Genomic DNA, 18,770 nt, shown 5'->3' on the forward strand with positions numbered 1-18,770 from the left:
TCCTGACATTAGAAGGTACTAGATACAGAGCATGATCATACTGGCAAGGTACAGTGTACAAACTACAAAGGAAGAAATTCCTTTCATAAGCCCCTGTAGCAAAACACTTGTTTGAGTCCCGGAGTAAGAGAGTAAGTGTCACAACTTAACAGTATGGTAGGGAAGTGAGTGAAAGAAAATTAGCTTAGCTGATAAAGGAAATAGAAAAACTATTCTTTGGCATGCAAGCCTTCATGTCTCACCATTTAGGAAGAGTGAATGATTCATGATTTACATTCACAATTCTCCAGGCTTCTCTGTTACAACAGACCTTGTTTTTCACACTGAAAATCCAGCCTATTCCTACCATGAAATAATAGTAATTTTGCAATTATTTGGTTTCATGTTATCAGAGGACACCTGTTTCTCTCTTTTGAGTAATAAAAGGCATGGCTGTGGAGATGCTAACAAGAAATTGGTATTTCAAGACTGTTGATGCAATTTCTTATGAATTTCTGCTTAACAGTAGTTCTATTTCAGGCCCATACATTATGTTTATTTTGAAATGCAAAATGCATCAAATAACAGATTTTTAAAAATCTCTAAGAGAAACAGCACTGCCCCCCTAAGTCTCCATTGCGAAACAACTAGAGAAGTACCTGGCTGAGAGCAGCATGCCCAAAATAACAACATAGCACAAACGAAATGACAGGGGAGTGGAAATGGGCTGTGGACCTGTACTTAGAAACTGGATTATGGCCGGTGTTATGTGAACCATAAGCATAAAAGGCGTTCTTCAAACACGTCACCTTCCATAATAAATGTCTTTCTAATCTTCCCTCTGTAACTGGGTTTGAGAGAAACAGTGGACCTACATAAACAGAGAAAAAAGAGGAGGGCAGTCATATTTAGTTCTCCTTTATGTCTTTTTCATGACAACAGCTGAAACAAATCTAGACACACAAATACCTGCTCTTTCAATACTCTTATACAGATGGTGACCTGAGCAAAATCCCCATCAGACTCTTTATCCAGAATGAACTTCACTTTTATGCCACACTGGATTAAGTGGTTCATACGCACTGAAATACAGACCCCTTCCTAAGCGAGTGATTCTTGGCCAAGGCAGGAGTGTGGATTGAACTAGATGGAACCAGAGGTGGCATACCAACACTTCCAGGGCACAGGCTGCAGGAACATTACATAGCTTACAGGAAGCAGCAGCACTTTATTGTGGTATGTTTTGAGACCTGGTTGCTTCATCCACCATGCTCCATATAAAGATACAAGTGAATGGGTTGAACAAGACAGTGGAAAAGGATAAAAATACTTCAGTTTCTGACAGGGCTTTTCCTTATAGGCCTCACTTATGGATGAGAAGAATAATCAGTATTTGCATAAAGATACATGCAATTTCCAGTACAGCTTCTGTTCTTTCATGTTTTTAAGCATGTGCAAAAGCTCAAATTTAAATGGCCTCACTGTAGCTAAGTAAAAACAAGTGGCTGTAAAATCGTTAAAAGATTAATTTTAATTTTTGTAAATTATAAACATTAATAATTATAAACATAATTATAATTATAAAATTATAATTTTAAATTAATGTACTCTATGTATTGTCTGATTCATATGTGAGCATGACTTAGGATAGCAGAATCATGACAAGTACTGTTATCACTAAAGTAAGAACTGTTTGATACAACTAAACCAGCCAAAGAATTTGATTTTCCTTCAGCATCTCCTTCTTTCTGTTTGTGAGCCATTCCTGAGTTCTGAAGTGAGATTGAAGTTACTCTGCCTAATTCTTCCTCACCTTGCATTTTCACAATGTTTAGTGCATTACAGAAAAAAAAGCATCTAGCTTTCATGAAAATAAAGTAAATTAAAATAAAGAGATCAAAGGCAGAGAGAATTGGAGTTATTTTTCATAACTATTTACCAGATAATTTAAAGGTATTATTTTTCAGCCAGTAGATTATTAATGAATTACCGACTTTGGCTGTTACCCAAATTGTGTTTATCACACTGCTCACATGGATGACATATTTTCAGACTAATGCCCCAATACCACAAAAACCTTCATTTTCTTAAATTTATCTTTTGTCAGCAAATTATTTAAGCACATAAATTGAGCCCATTAAATGTCATTTGAGAAATATTTTAGCCTATGTTTGAAATAGAGTACCTGCTCACATGAAATATGAGACAGAAAGATTGCTGAATTATATTCTGGAATACTAAAATTGTAGACCAAAACTATGGCCAACGACTAAAATTATGATTGTGGTCTGATCTTCATCACACAGATATTTGGGAATAGATATACAAAACAAACATTTCTTCAAATTCTTCAGCTGTAAAAATGCAGACAAGATAAAGATAAGTGACCGTTTGCATTACAGCAACAGTCACACTGAACAGATCTCAATGTAACAACACATACAAGTTTCTGTGTTTGTATTACTTAGTAACATAGAACACTTATCTCTGTTGCCCTTGAATGTTCTGTACTTTTTAGCAACCTTGAGCTAACAGTTCAGTGCAATTTGTCTGTACATATGCAATTAAGGCTTTGCTAGCTGTTTATATAAGACATCAAAGCAGAAAAAGGATACCATGCTTCATGGGAAGCAATTAGGCTCACCATGTCATTCTCACATTCCAAAAACTATGCCTTGCTTATCCACAGTTATGCACGTTTCTGTGTAAGTACTTTCTTATAATACCTTGCTGAAAAAATGGAGATAGAATAAAAGATGTCATTATTTTTATTGTTGTTGTTTTCATTATTACTACTACTAATACTTTTACTATTATTACTTGTTGTTCGGTGCTTCAAACAGTCCTCAGAACAGCCATTATGGTGACTAACAGGAAGGGCAAGAACCCCTAAATCATGGCACCATATCCCACATCATTAATTCTGAGACCCAGACAAGACCTTTCTGGATACAAACTGAGTCAAAAACTCAACTACCGCGGTCCTCCAAGGCAATAAGCAGTGTAGCTATGAAAGGGGAAGGAAAAGAGAGGTGAGCAATGAAGGTCCCTGAGCAGACTGCAAGACAGACCCATTTCCTTACCTGTGGAAGACTGCTCATCCTTGTCACTGAGCAGGCGTTGCTCCTGCGGCTACCACAGTTGTGAACTCTGTTTACTTGGTTGCTATCAGTCTTCTGGGCCCACACACTTAGCGAAGTTCAGAGACAATCTCTTCTTCCCAGCTTGGCTGTTTGCTGTGGGGAGGAGAAGAGAAAGGAAAAGCTCTGAGAAAAACACCCTTAGAGAAAATGGGAGGGAGGGAAATGGTGTTTCTGCAACTCTCCGCCCACCTTCTTAACACCTCTACTCCTCATAAAAGAATATTTTTCTTCCCCTTCTGTGTCTCTGTGACCCACCTGCCCTTCTGTCTCTTGGAGCTCCACCGAAATCTTTTTGAACAGAAGTATGTGATTCTCTATCTCCCTCTGCCTCTTCTCAGCTATTTGCTGTTTCTCTTCTCTCCAGCAGCCTCACTATCCTGCCCACCCAACAAGCCTGTTTTGGTCTGATATTCTCCCTGCCACTAGCCTGTTTCAACCTGCTGCTGCTCTGGGGCCCGGAGGCTTCTGCCTATTGCTAGATAGTGTGGGGTACAGATCCCAGCGCTCCTCCTCCCACAAGAAAAGCCAGGGTGCTGACTTGCTTCTTGCTCTCTCTCTCTCATCTGCACCCTAGTGTCCATTCGAGGGGTGAACACCACCTGACTCTTTCTCTTTCCCATTAAGAGGCATTAAAAAAAAAATCATTAATTACTTATTCTATTTACAGTTATTCATTGTTTCTCAGGTGATGGCCAGCCTGTGTGTCTTTGCTTATTTAAGGAGGCACAGTGAGAAGATTTGGGAGGGAGGTTTCTCTGCTTTGAGGACTGGGAACCTGGCTCACTTCTCTGGCACATTAAAAACTGAGTAGTGGATGTTGGGATTTGAGACCTTCTCAAGTGGCAGCTGTGAGCTGAGAGAGATGGTGGGGACTAGCTTGGTGTCAGCTTCCAAAGTGCTTGAAACAAGCAGAATACCAGGACGGAACTGTTCACTCCCCATCTTGCTGGTCTCTGAGGGGAGTATGATATCTTGGTTCACTAGTCTGAAGATAATTTGGTATCTGCTCAGTTGTTCAGAGCTCCCATCAACCTGATTTTTTCCCTATTTCTGTAGTGCTTGCATAATTTCTTAACCCTCCACCATCACAACAGATTTCTTATACAGCTGAAACCAGTTACTTACTCCCAGCTGTTTTTAGCATTCGGGTTACTGGTAACTGTGTATTTCTATATTTACCAAACAGCTCTAAATACAGTAAAAAAAGTCCTTGCATACTGACAAAAAGATCCCTACCGACCTTTCCTTCCTTGCAGTGTGTCACTTCCCTTCAGCTTAACATCAGGATCTGTTTTGCAAATACTTCTCACATAAATTGGTTGAGATTTGACTTAATGAAAGTAACAAGACAGTCTTTTGTTAGCCACAAGTAAGATCTTACAGTGAAGATACCTTTGTAAACTGTCTGGAAAAATTTGTTCATCACAATATCCAGTTTATTTATCTGTCTTAACTGTATCTGAACTCTTCTACCTTCATAATTGCAGCATCTAACAGCTCCCAAGCTTTATGTAATGAAGCAAATTTCACTTCTCTTTTCTCTTTGAGCACTATCTAGGTTTTAAAATTTGCTTGGGCAAGGAATTTATTGCCTTTTTTGATTATAAAATGGTTATGATAATTTTGAACATAATGTAATTAAAGCAAGTAATAAAACCTTGGCTGAAGTATTCACTTTTAAAATGACACTTGAGAAGACAAAAAAAGCCTTTTGTCAATATGCTGTGAGCATATGATTGCAGTTAATGTGGTTTCACATACCAGTATCTTTTAAACAGGCACTGTCATCTCCTCTTGATTAAATGAAAGTTTACCACATAATTTGGCAAAAAATTACATTGATATTGCCACAATGCATGAATTATGCCACACATGCTATCTAGAAACACAGAATGTGCATGTATGGATGATTTTTACAAGACCTTGTAAACTAATCAGGACACCTCCTGAAAAGCAGATGGATCACAACTTCATTGCAAGAGTGCATGGAATGTGTCAGGAAAGGAAATGCACTCCTCTCTCAGTGAAGAGCATGGCTCTTTGAATTAGTACATGTTTCAGTGGTGCTGTGATGCTGAGAAAGCTGCCTTGTAAGATCAAGTGTGGAGGTGATACTTCTCCTCCAAAGGCATTACATACCATAGTAACATTATATATTGGATCTAACAGACACTACTGTTGGATTCTGGATACTGTTAGAAAAGTATGCTCCTGAGTAGCATTCTGCTGTGTCAGAAGGAGTAGTGGACATTTGGGTTTGAGTTTGTTAAATAATTCAGTAGGAAAGTTGCGCTGTTATGGGGAGAATTAAGCTGTTAAAACTTCTATTTATTCCGAATTTCCTGTATTTCTTTAGAAAGAATGTGTATTTATTTCACATAGATGCTGCCTCTGTGATTTTAGTCTGAGATATCCAGGTATAAGACATATTTTATCCTAAATGATATGATCCACACTTCAGAAAAATCTGTTTGGCCATGGTTATCAGCCATGGTTGCGAAGTAATTCAGACACTGTAGTTATATATGTTTTCAAGCAGAGTTTCGTGAATCTATCAGGGTAAGGACAGAGCATATTTGCATCTGGTAGCAATAAGGCGGTGAAGCGTAGCTTACATATTCTACATTACCAATTGGATATGGAAATCTCTTTCAGGTTATGTGCTGCAGGACAGTGGCACTTTCTGTCTGAAAATGACAGCCTGTATATATATCTAGGCCTCCAAAAGCTCTGCCTTGGAGGGGATTGCATGCTGGCAGGGTATATCCAGTAAACACTCTGATGTGGTTTTGAACATAAAACCTGCAGAGCTTTGGGGATCTTGAGAGGTGAATGTGTGAAGTATTCACGTATACATGAAAATGGTGCTGTTGTTTTTCCTGCTAGCATGAAGGTTTCTTTGAAGACACTTTTATCACCTACAGAAAGAAAAGACAAAAAGTTTCCCCTAATTTTTCTAATTACAGAAGCAGGAAGAGGGGCTTGGGGGAGGGAGGGCAGGGAGAGAGAAGACGTCACAAGTAATCCTTATCAACTCATTCCCTTCTTATCTTTAAGGCACATATGACAGGTCTGCTCCCTCGAGTCCACGAATTAGTGAGAGAACCTCTGGCTTTTTTCTCTGTGATAGACACTTTCTCTTCTCTATACAGTGCATTAGCTTTTTCCAAATCTAACATCGATCAGCACATTGAAAAGAAAATAATGTTGGACATGCCTTCCAGCTGTTACACATAAAAAAGGTTAACAGCAATTATCTTTTAGATACCTCTTAGTATTAAATAGACATATGATTCAAAGAAAGATGAATGTATTAAGTGCATTGATGTGCATTTAACAGATGTCATTGCAAGTATTTCTCATGGTAATTTTAAATGGTTAGTATTTCAAATGGTTTGGAATCTAAAGCAGATTTCAGCAAATTATTTTCTTAATATCGGTCCTAAAGTGAAATTGAATTGGGACTTCGATCTTCTACATCATGTGAATAGTAAATTCCACTGCAACAGTTCAGTAGAGTGAAATTTTGCTTCATGGATTGATATTCCATCTTCAATGTTCCAAAATATGTATGTATCACACACTGCACAAAGATTGGCAGCTTTATGTAATTAAATTTAAAAAGAGCATTAGAAAAACGTGGTGAGGCAATATTAATGTCACTGGCCATCTGGAAAGCTCATGAAAAGGCTATCTCTTACAAAGAGGCTGCACTTAGGTTTAAAAAAACTTATTTAACTCAAGCTCTTCTACCTCAAATGGTCCCTGGTGGTACTACCACTGAGCAGTGTAACTTGTGGAATAAAACAACATGAAAGGAAATCTCCTTTATATGAAAGACTGTCTGCTAAACATTAGTAATAATTTCAGTAACCATCAAAAGCACAAATTTGGTGTGAGAACATCAGAACACTGTAGCACTGGAAAAGCTTGTTCCTTCACTAAAGAAGTTCAGAAAACTGGAGGCAGAACAGTCTGGAAGCCATAATATTCCATTGTAGACTGGAGGACTGATGACAGGATAAATTCAATTTCAACAGCCCCTAACTGGAGCTGTCAGTCAAGGATCTAGCAGAGTGCTCTAACTGCCCCGTGGGTGACAGAGATCCCTTCCAGGGGAAAAGTGCTCTCAGACACTCTTCAGTCACATATGCAGATGGCAACTTTTCACTGCCCTTTTGTCCACCAATCACTTGCTCTCTCATCTGGCATCAGTCCATCAGTACACAGACTCACAGAAAAGCTTGGTTGGAAGAGACCTTTTAAAAATCATCCAGTTCAACCGCCCCACCATGGCTGCTTAAACTCTGTCCAGGCCTTGAACACTTCTAGTGATGGGGCATCCACCACTTCCCTGGGCAACCTGTCCTTCCAGCTTTCTGGGACATCTTTATTCAGGAAAAAAAGGACAGAAAAGTCATTGATACACTTCTAACCACAGCTACTGGTTAATAGACTTTAGGTTCAGAGGTGGCAGGAGGAAGGGGAAAGACCAAAGTTTGTAACCACAGATTAGCTCAATACGTGGCAGCTCAGTTACCTGGAAGAATTTGTTAAAGACAATGAGGAAAAAATGTGGAATAGCCTGACATTTGTGAGTCCTTCAAACTAAGGATTCATCAGCCCATCCATAAGGAAGACTATACTCAAACCTGTGATCCAAGTGGGAAAATGGATATAAGGTATGTGAATTGGGAGGTAGGCAGGAAGGGTATCCTTGATGACAGAAAAGAAAAGGGATTGGTTTCAGGTACTAGAGAAGGGAAGTCAGAGAATGAAGATAGGAGAGTAGAGAAGATTAGGCAAGAAAGACAGGAGAAGCAGTTTAAATAAGAATGGCAGAAAACACTGATGTTGAAACTAAAAACACCTTATTTTTCCCTGTCCTACATGAATGTACATGAGTTTCCCTGGTCATAACCCTATCCTACATTAATGTCTTGTATTATTTTCTGTATTAATTTAATATCTCATTTGTTGCTTCATTGGGCACAACCTCTAATAATAAATAGCATAATTAGAATTTTACTTCAGGCTACTGTTAAAGATTTTGTAGTTTTTGTAGTTTCTCTTCTAGTGAGAACTTGATTTTTTTTTTTCTCTGCAGCAGGGTAAAGATTGATGTTAAAAAAAGATTTTTGTGGTTGTACATCTTCTTATGGGTTCAGACATTTACTGTGAAACCATTCCAAAACACCCAAGAGGCATAGTTTTCCATTCAGATAAGTAAGTCCTAGCCTCTGAAACTTTTATTTAACATTAAGGAGAGCAAAAAAGAATAAAAGCATAATCACTGAATAAATAGCCACACAATCTTCTATTGAGGAGGCATGCTAAGACAAATGAAATATCTGAGTCCAGCAGACTGCCAGAGGGCTTCTCTTAGAATTGAGTATGTATCAGCTCTGTTCTCACTCCTTCACAGTGCACCACCTTTCAAAATACATCCTAGAAAACCATTTTCCATAGCTCCTTAAAGTGCTTGCTATTGGCTTTGTTTTTTACAATTGCTTGCAGGCTGATTTAAAGGGATATTTCCTGTAAAATTCAGTGCTGATTCTGGAAAATGACTACAACAAAAAATACCCTTTCATATTCAACATAATCAAATGTGGTGAATTTCATAATATAAAAGCTATGTCCTGTGCTTTACTGTATTAGCCTTACAGCTATAATTCAGATGATAGATGACCTTGTGTGAGATGTGGAGTTGTACCTACTTATGGAAAACTCAGGCTAATTACGGTGCTTGGTGACAGCAAAATAGAAAAAATCCTTATAACCTAAATGATGTGTGCTAAAATGTGAGGCAAGAAAAGCCTTGAATTCCAGAGATTATGGGGCTATCAAGCGGAATCAATTATATTTCACATGTAGATAAAGTCTTTCTGGTGCAGAATCACTTGAATCATGACTGTTACAATGCAATAGCCACTAGATCACAACTCAGACTTATGTCTGAGTTGTTCAAAATGTGTATTTTAACTGTAATGCCACAACAAGAAGTTACATGGAAGCATAGCCTTTGCAGCTACATTTGAAACTGTATGAACTTCCTGGCCATTCAAAATACTTTAGAAGGTGTCAGCAAGACATTGTTTTTTCAGGGGTTTTTTTGTTAGAAATACATCCATAATCTCCACCATTAGTTACACCTGTGGACCAGACAGTGAAGTGTCATCACTCATAAAAATTCTCTTCTGTTCAGCCCCCAAATCTGCTGTCCCCATTTGTGGTGTAGATCAAACTGAGATACTAAAGTTCTTAATATATTTTGCAATATCTCAAAGTAATGCTTGTGAAATCAAAGGCTGACATATTAAAAAAAAAAATTACCTCCTCTCTCCTGAGCAGAACCCTTAAGTCCTTTCTTCTGTATTTCCACCAAAGTTTCATTTTATGTCTCCTCTTCTTACCCTTTTCATCCTCCTCAATATCTCCAGTTATTGCTCTGTGTTTCAGAAGTTAAGGCTTAAACTCAGGATTCTGGAGATTTCAGGTTCCACTCCTACCTTTGATTCTGATGCAATATGTGGTTTTGAGTCATCAAGTAACTTGCCAGTGCATCTGTAAAGAGGAGCTGTTTGCATTTGCCCAGCAACGTGGCATATTTTGAATTGAACTGAATAATTTCCTGTGTGACTATGAGGTATTATTAAGTATCAAAAACTTTGGTTCACCAAACAGCCTAACTAGCTGGGAAAAATTTTTGCCCAGACTGATGAAATGGAAGCAAATACGTTTTTAGTAGATCGCTATATAGTTGGATGAGTAAGCTTTGCTTTCATTCTCTTCTCCAAGGCAGGATCAACTTTCCCTGTGACATTCCTGCAGCTTCTTGTTCAAACTCTCTTAAAAAGTTTGCAGCGAGTATATACGTGACTTTTTTTCTCTAAGTTTTAACACTGTAATTGTAAAAAGGATCTGGCTGTGTAATTATGAAACCAGCCACTCCTTACCCTCTCCATAACGCACTTTAAGAAAAGTTTATTCCTGTATCTTCAGAGTTATTTTTGCATGAATTAGCCCTTTTGCAGATTTCTTCTTTCTAAACTAAAAAGGCTGTTGCTTGCAATTTTTATAGTTCCACAACACAACTTTATTTGAACTATATGGAAGAGTATGGTGCCTTCATTTATACAACAAACAAAAATTTCTGTCTGCATCTCCCAGCATGGCATTTATTTTTATTACAGCTTTCTTCACAAATTTATATATGCATGTGTTCATTCATATCTGTGGGCATTTTCCATATTTTATCAGACTGCATCTCCAGCTTTCCAAGATGATTTTGAATTCTGAACCTGTCCTCCAAAATTTCGTGGTCAGTCTAAGCCCGCTGTTATGTGTAAATTTAGTAGTGTCCAGTCACTAGGAAAATAAAAGCCCCCCCAAATATTAGATGCAATATTCCAGATACTGCCTTAAAAAGCATGGAGGAAGAGAATCACTTTCCTTAATCTACTGGCTGTGCTCCTGTTAAACCAGATTAGAGTGCTGTACACTGTGTAGTTATTCTCTAGGCATTTACTGAACTACTTTATGCACTTAACTACCCATCTATTGTAGTAATTAATTCTGATTTCTTTGTCAAGCCCTTGGAATTTACTTGCATTGAATACTGCTGATATAATTCATTTTACCACCAAATGATAAAAAGATGGTACTGGCATGGACTCATTGATTTGGTGTGTGTTGCTATGGTGAATATCTGCACTGCTTTTGGGATTTGGGCTGCTGGGTTTCAGAGCCAGTTTCCACAGGGCAGCCATCTGACCTTTAAACAAATTTCTGGGAGAAGCCTCAGTGGGGCTCAGACCCCTCTCCTTTCAGGAGCTGCTTCTAAGCTGGGTGCTCAATGCTTGAACTCTCCCTGAGCTCTGCTGCAGCTTTGCCTGGGCCTTTCCACCTGCTTAGCTGACCTGGATACTGATCCTGACCTGCAGACTGGAATTACTGGCTTGATCTTGCACATGTCTTATCCCTATGGACACATCTAGTATGTCTGGACTGCTGATGCTGACCCATCACAGAGCTTATTTGCTACCCTTGCCCATATGAGGTGGGACTGTGTGCTTGACAGTCCTATCCTTGCCTGCCTTGTGATGCTGACTTTTTAGGTCCCCTTTCCTTATGGAACAGCTCCTCCTCCTGCTCCTTGACAGACATGGCCATTAGAATTTATGCTTCAGCCATAATTCTCCCTGTGGGCTTACAGGTTGTTGAGCAGCTTTTGAAATAGATATACTGATAGTCTTTCTATAAACAGTGTATGGGGATATATATGTACTTTGTTAGTTGACTCCATGAAGATGGGGTGTTCAGGTTCAGCTAGCACCCACCCAATCTCTCTGATGTTGATTTTGACTAATGGGTAGACATTCTGGAAGAGGGCCTTAGTGACAGGCATGAGTTCACTATATAGAACCTTAAAGTGACCCTTTTCAGGTCAAAACTTGTCACTTCCTGCTGTTCCACCCAAGTGCATAGCACAATATGATCCCAGGAACTGGATAGTCATTTTCCACAGTGTGGAGGAATTATCTACTCATCAGCAGCTCACTTTGACCATTCCTGGAGAAAAACACTGGTCCGGTAATTTCTAGATAATTCCTGAGCATGAGCATAGTTGAGAGTACAGCATCAGAATAAAATCCAGCAGCTGGAATGGCAGCAGTGTCATTCAGATTGTCAGGCCATTGCCAGACAGGGTAGACTTGGCCTGGCGTTTGAGGTCTGCAGTGAGTAGAGGCATGTGAGTCACCCTGGTTCTCTTAGCTGTGGAAACAAAGGTCTTTTCCTGGTGTGGGTTACCAGGATAATATAAAGTTGCATGAAACAATTGCAAGTTCTGTAGTTTGCTGCATATGGGATGAATTGCAATTTACCAATACCCAACCAAATCTAAATTTGGAATTATTTCTGTAAGCAGTCTGCTGACACTATCTGTGTCCAATTCTTTTATTGTACAACATTAGGAGGGTAGTGCAGTACATTAATAACTACTAACAGATGTAAGTCCATTGTTACATAATTTCATTAAATGTCTAACCTATCCTGTTGAAACATCTCCAGCAGAGATGGTATTTATGATATTTGCTTAGAGCAGTCTCTATACTTGCTGTTCTACTTAGTTAGATTCTGTCAAGTATGGGCTGTATTGCTACAAGTGGATGAATCCATTATCCTGATGAGGCGTGGATGCTACGGCTCTGCTTTCTGGAAGCCAAGCTAAGAAGTGAGGCTGAGCACATACTCCCTGGGCAGGTATTCCCACCCATGGTGGGGAGGTTGGAACTAGATGATCTCTAAGGCCCCTTCCTATCCAAATCATTCTATGATTGTATCATTCTATGATCTATAGAGACACACTCCAGCGCATACAGTCAGAATACTCAAACACACAGCTGGCCATGCAGATCACACGGACACGAAGTACTTGAAAATTTTACTTTGGGAATGCTTTGAAAATCTAGCTAATGTCACTTTGAAGCCATCAGAATTAGCAAGACATTTAAAATCTAATCATCCAGAGCATAAAGACAAATGTCTACTATTTTTTCAGCAACTATTATTTCAAGCCATGTGACATTCAATTCAGTACTTTACAAAATTTCACCAAACTTAATGACAAATTTGTAGAAGCCTCCTTTGAGTTTTCTTGCTTCACAGTGATGCCTTAGGTTTTAACTTCCATATTTTTCAAATCCTGTACTGCCTAGTGGGTAAATCTGAGGTTTCTTGTGGCCTGTTAATTTCTGCTCTCTCATGCTAGGTAGACATAACAAAGTCTCTCCAGGCCTGCTCTCCAAGGACACTCAGGCCACCCTAGGCCCAAAAAGTATAAACCAAAAGCCTCTAAAGGGGGGGCAAGCTTGGGAAATCTACATCATTTACTGAAGCTTTACTTGGAGAATTAACCCCAATATGCAAATGAACCAAAGTTATGAAAGCGTAAAGAACTCGTGACCTGGGGTCCATCTTGGGGTCCTGTTACAGTAATCCCCACTGTAACAGGGTCCATCTTGGCAGTAGCCTCTGACTCCCCAGGGTGTACCTTTGAAGGCCCTTCAAATAAATACCTACCTTTATTCCCTTATTCTTGTCTAGTCTCTGGTTTTAGGTAGCCACTTCAGTCATAAACAGCAAAAGACAAAATGCCACATGGTACCAGGAAAACACTTATTCTTCCTGCCATAAAAGGTAAAAATGGCTGTGATAATACACAGAAAGCAACAGAGCAGCAAACTGAAATGCATTCCTTTGTCAGCAAACACCATTAGCAAACGCATAGAAAATACTGCTGAAGGTTTGAAGAAACAAGCATCAGTACAAATTACACAGTGGAAGAGGATTCCTGAGTGGATGGATGAAAGTACAAATGCTTCTAAAATGCCTCAGACTATGGTATTTGACAAATTCCAGTAGTGAAATAAATTAAGAGCTACCTTCTGTAAGCTACTGAAGGGAAGATCTATCACAGAAGCTGTATCCTCAACAGTAAATCCTTTCTTTAATAAAACTGCTTTCTGGAAGAGCTGTGCAAGTGTAAAGACCAGTGGAACAGCTCCTTTGACTGACATAAGAGAGGGATTGGGTGGTAAGGTTACATAGCCACTATTACACCTGGAATTCGTTCACTGCAATGCTCATAGAAGAGTTATTACAGCAATGAAATTGGAGCCAGACCTGCAAAAGGTGCTGCAGGATGTCATTGACTTAGTTCATTTCATAAAAACATGAAATGGTAGAACCCTTGCAATACTTTGCAATGACAGGGGAAAGACCAAGAAAATCCTTTATAACTGTGGTGAGTTGACCTTGATTTGCTGTCACATGCTCACCAAGCCTATTAGCAGATATTTGAATACAACTGATAAAGACAAGGACCTGTCCCAGTGTTAGAAGAGGCCACAGTAATGACTCTCATAAACTAAGAAGCCATGACAGTGCAAGACATGGAGAGATTAAGTCAACAGACATAAAAAAACAAACCTAGGCATGTAAAGCAGGACATCAGACACTGGAGTGCAAACCTGCAGTTGTAAACAATGCATTTCAGATGCTGCACAACCTTTCCAATGCAAATCCCTTCACCAAACTGAAAACACTGTGACTGAACCTTTATCCAGTTTGCATGCTCAGTCAAATCATCTGAGCTATCAACTCCAAAAACAACATGTAAAATAGCAGAAATATTAAATGACATTAGGATACTCCTGCCTCTGAGATAAATGGGTGAGCATTGCCCATAACAGCTCCTTGGAGCTGGCAGTGCCTGGCAGATCTGAGGCTTTCAGGAGCCCAGGAGAAGCTGAGCAATAATTGCAAGCTCTTGAGTTGCAATGGCCACATCTTTTGCTCTCCTTTGTCTATCAATTGCCGCACTTGAATCCATGGCAGGAATTCTAGGAAATGGAATTATCTTGGCTGTCAGTGCATCTAGCTGCATTGGGAGCAAAACATGGTCTCCATATGATATGATCATGATCTCTCTGAGTTCATCTAGAATCATTTTGCAATGCTGGAATACACTGGATTTCTTAATGGCTATATTTTTTGAAACTTCCTATTATAAAGAAAATATTTTCATAGTTTCCGAAGTAATTTTTACATTTCTGAACTACTTCAGCCTCTGGTTTGGTGCCTGGCTTAGTGTCTTCTATTGCATCAAGGTTGCCAGTTTTACACGGCCTTTCTTCATCTGGATGAAGCAAAGAATTGCCAGGCTGGTACCCTGGATGCTGCTCACATCATGGCTCTACTCCTTTGCAGCTGCAATTCCCTTCGCCTTAGATCTCTACAATGAGCACAACAACTTCACTGCTCCTTTACCCATGACAAACTCTTCAGCAATGAGAACCACAAGGAAAGACAGCTTGACTTTATTGATTTATCTCTGTAATGCAGCTATAAGTTTGCCTTTAATACTGTCTGTTGTTTCAAGTGTCCTGCTGATTCGGTCTCTGTTGGTACACACCAGACAGATGCAAAATAATGCAAGTGGCTTCAGGGATCCCAGCTTAGAGGCCCATACCAGTGCCATCAAGTCAGTCTGTTCCTTCCTCAAGCGCTGACAGCTAGGATTTGGCACCACACTAAATGTCCATTCAGAACCACATCCACATAAAAGATCATCATTTAGCCATGACTTAGGGCTTTCTAGTTTAGATCCAAATGACTTAAAATGAAGTTGTCAGAGATACATAGTAATAGACACTGGGATGAGTAGATTAGAGCCCTGATCTGGAATCATGAAGAAGGTGGAAATTTGCTTGACTTGGATGTGAGTCTTGTTACGAAGTGTGAGTTGTCTCCTATTTGTTTGGGTCCCTCCCCTGCCATGGAGCCCTGGGAGAGGGGCCCTGAGGGCACAGACACGGGGTTTCCCTGCCCCTGCTCAGCCTCGTTCCCAAACAAGAAGGCCTTTTGATCCTCCTGCTCTTGCTGAAATAGTGATCAGTGGCAGTGCGTTATTGTTACATCAGGACTGGAGCTTTGGGACCCTTTCCAGCTGCAGTGGGAGTTTATTTACTTTTAAACTGACTGTCCCTGAAGCATACATCACTTGAGCCTTGTGTTCACTAAGCCCATCCTGGTGTAAAACAGCTGGCTTGGATGTTGTCAATCTGTTTGCAGCAATTTGACCTGAGTTTGTGACAGAATTGTTTAACTTTAAAAATTAAAAAATACCAAGTCAAAGGATGTCTTGTGTTGGAGTCTTCCTTCCCCTCATGACAGAAATGTTTCACAGGTGACAGAAATGGCTTGCAGGAACGTTTTTTATGCCATTTAACAGACTTGCTGAACATTCAGAACATGGCAATGACACCCCAGCATGCCATTGTCAGCACCACTGAAACATGCTGGCTCCCAGCTCAGGATCATGGACATTAAGTAAGCAGAAGGACATCAGGCAAATCATGTTCTCTTGTACCTCTTTCCAGTGAACATCCAGGAAAAAAAACCCACAAAATTTTCTAGGAAACTGCTCACATGTAACATAAAACAATGAGGCCAGCATTTGAAACAAATCTCTTTCCCATTAAAGACACTCCTCTGGATTTCTATAATTTAATGATAAAAATAATCATCAGTGAGTAATTCAAAGAAAGACAGCAGTCCCCATTTATTTTCTAAAGCACAGGCTTTTCCAAGCAGCGAAACAATAATTTGATTAGAGTCGTTAGCTCAAGGCAAGAAATGCAAATAACTATAGGAGAAGTCATTACAGGATCCTTCTCTGATTTGCATTCCCAGAAGCACAGCTGGAATTTTCATAACTGAAACTCTGAACTACATGCAATGCGGTTTTCAATGCCCATCACAACCGGATTTTAAGGAAGAGCAAAACCTGAGTGCCAGGCTGCACTGCTTTTCTGTGTATGTTGGGACAGAGGATGACCAAAAAAGCCACGAATGGACTATCTGGTGAAATTAGGGCCTTGCCTTTGGGGTTTGCCTGCCCTGTCTCGGAGCCAACATCCACAGTCCACCTGACTGACCTTAAAGCAATCTGCTGGGGCAAGCCTCAGTGGGGCTCAGACCCCTCTCCTTTCAACAAAACAATAATTTGAGTCATTAGCTCAAGTCAATAAATGCAAATATCTACAGGAGAAATCACTACAGGATCCTTTTCTGATTTGCGTTTCCAGAAGCACAGCTGGAATTTTCATAATGGAAATTCTGAACGACATGCAATGGACTCAGTTTTCAGTGCCCATCACAACAGGATTTAAAAAAAAACCAAAACCTGAGTGCCAGGCTGTACTGCTTGAAAAAGTCTCAGAATTTCTCCTTTGATCACTGTCCACAGCTTCTTACTGTGCTACTGACAGCTACTTCATCACTGCATTTCTGAAGAGCCTTTGTGTGTTTTCTTCTGTGTTCTATCCTACAGATAAAATGTGAGTCCCAAAGCTTTTCACTAAACCCAAGCCTCTCCACTCACTTAGTAGACCTCCATTTTCTTGGATGTGGAAAGTGTTTGAATTCAAATTTTTTAGCAAATATAATTGAGTTTTAAAAGCATGGATGTTCCATATGGGAGCAAAATTGACTCAATTAACACTTGTGCCATTGCTCCTGTACGTAATGCTGTATATTGCCAGATCTTAGATTCATTAGGTAAATTCCACATCTTTTCAGGAGGCTCATGAGAAATGGGCCAGTGAAGAACTCTGGTAAAATTATTTTTCTTTTTTCTGTCCTTATCTTCCGACAAATTTATTGTTCTCTTTCAGGAGACTCAGAGGAAGCACACAATCATAATTACAACTCTTAAAAATCTCCCTATACCAAAAAAAAACCAGGACAAGCCTCCTTCCAGCAGCCGTTTGAAGATACCTGGTAACGAAAAGGAGCTGCCTCAGAATTAGAAAATGCCACAGTAATTACTCTTAAAAACTTTGAATTGATAACATTGCAAGACATGGAGAGATTAAGGCATCTGACATAAAAAAACAAACCTAGGCATGTGAAGCAGGACATCAGACACTGGAGTGCAAACTTGAGGATGGAAAAACTCCACTTAAGCTGCTGCACAACCCTTCCAATGCAAATCCCTTCACCAAACTGAAAACACTGTAACTGAATCTTTATCCAATTTGCATGCTCAGTCAAATCATCTGAGCTATCAACTCCAAAAACAACATGTAAAATAGCAGAAATATTAAATGACATTAGGATACTCCTGCCTCTGAGATAAATGGGTGAGCATTGCCCATAACAGCTCCTTGGAGCTGGCAGTGCCTGGCAGATCTGAGGCTTTCAGGAGCCCAGGAGAAGCTGAGCAATAATTGCAAGCTCTTGAGTTGCAATGGCCACATCTTTTGCTCTCCTTTGTCTATCAATTGCCATAATTGAATCCATGGCAGGAATTCTAGGAGATGGAATTATCTTGGCTGTCAGTGCATCTAGCTGCATTGGGAGCAAAACATGGTCTCCATATGATATGATCATGATCTCTCTGAGTTCATCTAGAATCATTTTGCAATGCTGGAATACACTGGATTTCTTAATGGCTATATTTTTTGAAACTTCCTATTATAAAGAAAATATTTTCATAGTTTCCGAAGTAATTTTTACATTTCTGAACTACTTCAGCCTCTGGTTTGGTGCCTGGCTTAGTGTCTTCTATTGCATCAAGGTTGCCAGTTTTACACGGCCTTTCTTCATCTGGATGAAGCAAAGAATTGCCAGGCTGGTACCCTGGATGCTGCTCACATCATGGCTCTACTCCTTTGCAGCTGCAATTCCCTTCGCCTTAGATCTCTACAATGAGCACAACAACTTCACTGCTCCTTTACCCATGACAAACTCTTCAGCAATGAGAACCACAAGGAAAGACAGCTTGACTTTATTGATTTATCTCTGTAATGCAGCTATAAGTTTGCCTTTAATACTGTCTGTTGTTTCAAGTGTCCTGCTGATTCGGTCTCTGTTGGTACACACCAGACAGATGCAAAATAATGCAAGTGGCTTCAGGGATCCCAGCTTAGAGGCCCATACCAGTGCCATCAAGTCAGTCTGTTCCTTCCTCATCCTTTACATTACATATTTTATGTGTGTGCTTCTCCTCTTATTCAGTGATTTTTCAACTTTAAGCAGTGGAGAATCTATCTGTATAGTTTTAATGGCTGCCTGTCC

General features: G+C 39.7%; 3 protein-coding genes across 9 annotated transcripts in view; 2 read left to right on the top strand and 1 right to left on the bottom strand.

Annotated features, from left to right (window-relative positions):
- KEL (Kell blood group, metallo-endopeptidase) overlaps positions 1-9,588 on the bottom strand; it is a 28,748-nt gene extending 19,160 nt beyond the window's left edge. For 2 of the 7 annotated variants that reach the window (XR_001862635.1, XM_017736510.1), the window contains exons 1-2: positions 3,378-3,637; positions 3,063-3,215 (exon numbers count right to left, since the gene is read on the bottom strand). Coding sequence is in view for 5 of the 7 variants with exons in the window: in XM_017736510.1 (XP_017591999.1) it covers positions 3,063-3,080 (18 nt within the window). In the remaining 2 variants the exon portion in view is untranslated. Of the gene's footprint in view, positions 1-3,062; positions 3,216-3,311; positions 3,638-9,458 lie in introns of those variants that run through there. The other 5 variants (XM_017736512.1, XM_008635417.2, XM_017736509.1 and 2 more) reach the window with 4 other exon arrangements.
- A 4,879-nt stretch (positions 9,589-14,467) lies between these two features.
- LOC103617167 (taste receptor type 2 member 40) lies at positions 14,468-15,199 on the top strand. The gene has a single exon (XM_008635429.1). The coding sequence runs from the start codon at positions 14,468-14,470 to the stop codon at positions 15,197-15,199; it is 732 nt and encodes a 243-aa protein (XP_008633651.1).
- Positions 15,200-17,899: 2,700 nt separating this feature from the next.
- The window catches only part of LOC103617169 (taste receptor type 2 member 40), a 9,684-nt gene continuing 8,813 nt past the window's right edge, over positions 17,900-18,770 (top strand). Inside the window, exon 1 of the mRNA XM_008635430.2 lies at positions 17,900-18,766. Within this exon, the coding sequence (XP_008633652.1) occupies positions 17,941-18,766 (826 nt within the window). The 5' untranslated portion in view covers positions 17,900-17,940. The remainder of the gene's footprint in view (positions 18,767-18,770) is intronic.

The sequence above is a fragment of the Corvus brachyrhynchos genome, unplaced genomic scaffold (assembly GCF_000691975.1).
Source record: "Corvus brachyrhynchos isolate BGI_N302 unplaced genomic scaffold, ASM69197v1 scaffold176, whole genome shotgun sequence".
Lineage (NCBI taxonomy): Eukaryota > Metazoa > Chordata > Aves > Passeriformes > Corvidae > Corvus > Corvus brachyrhynchos.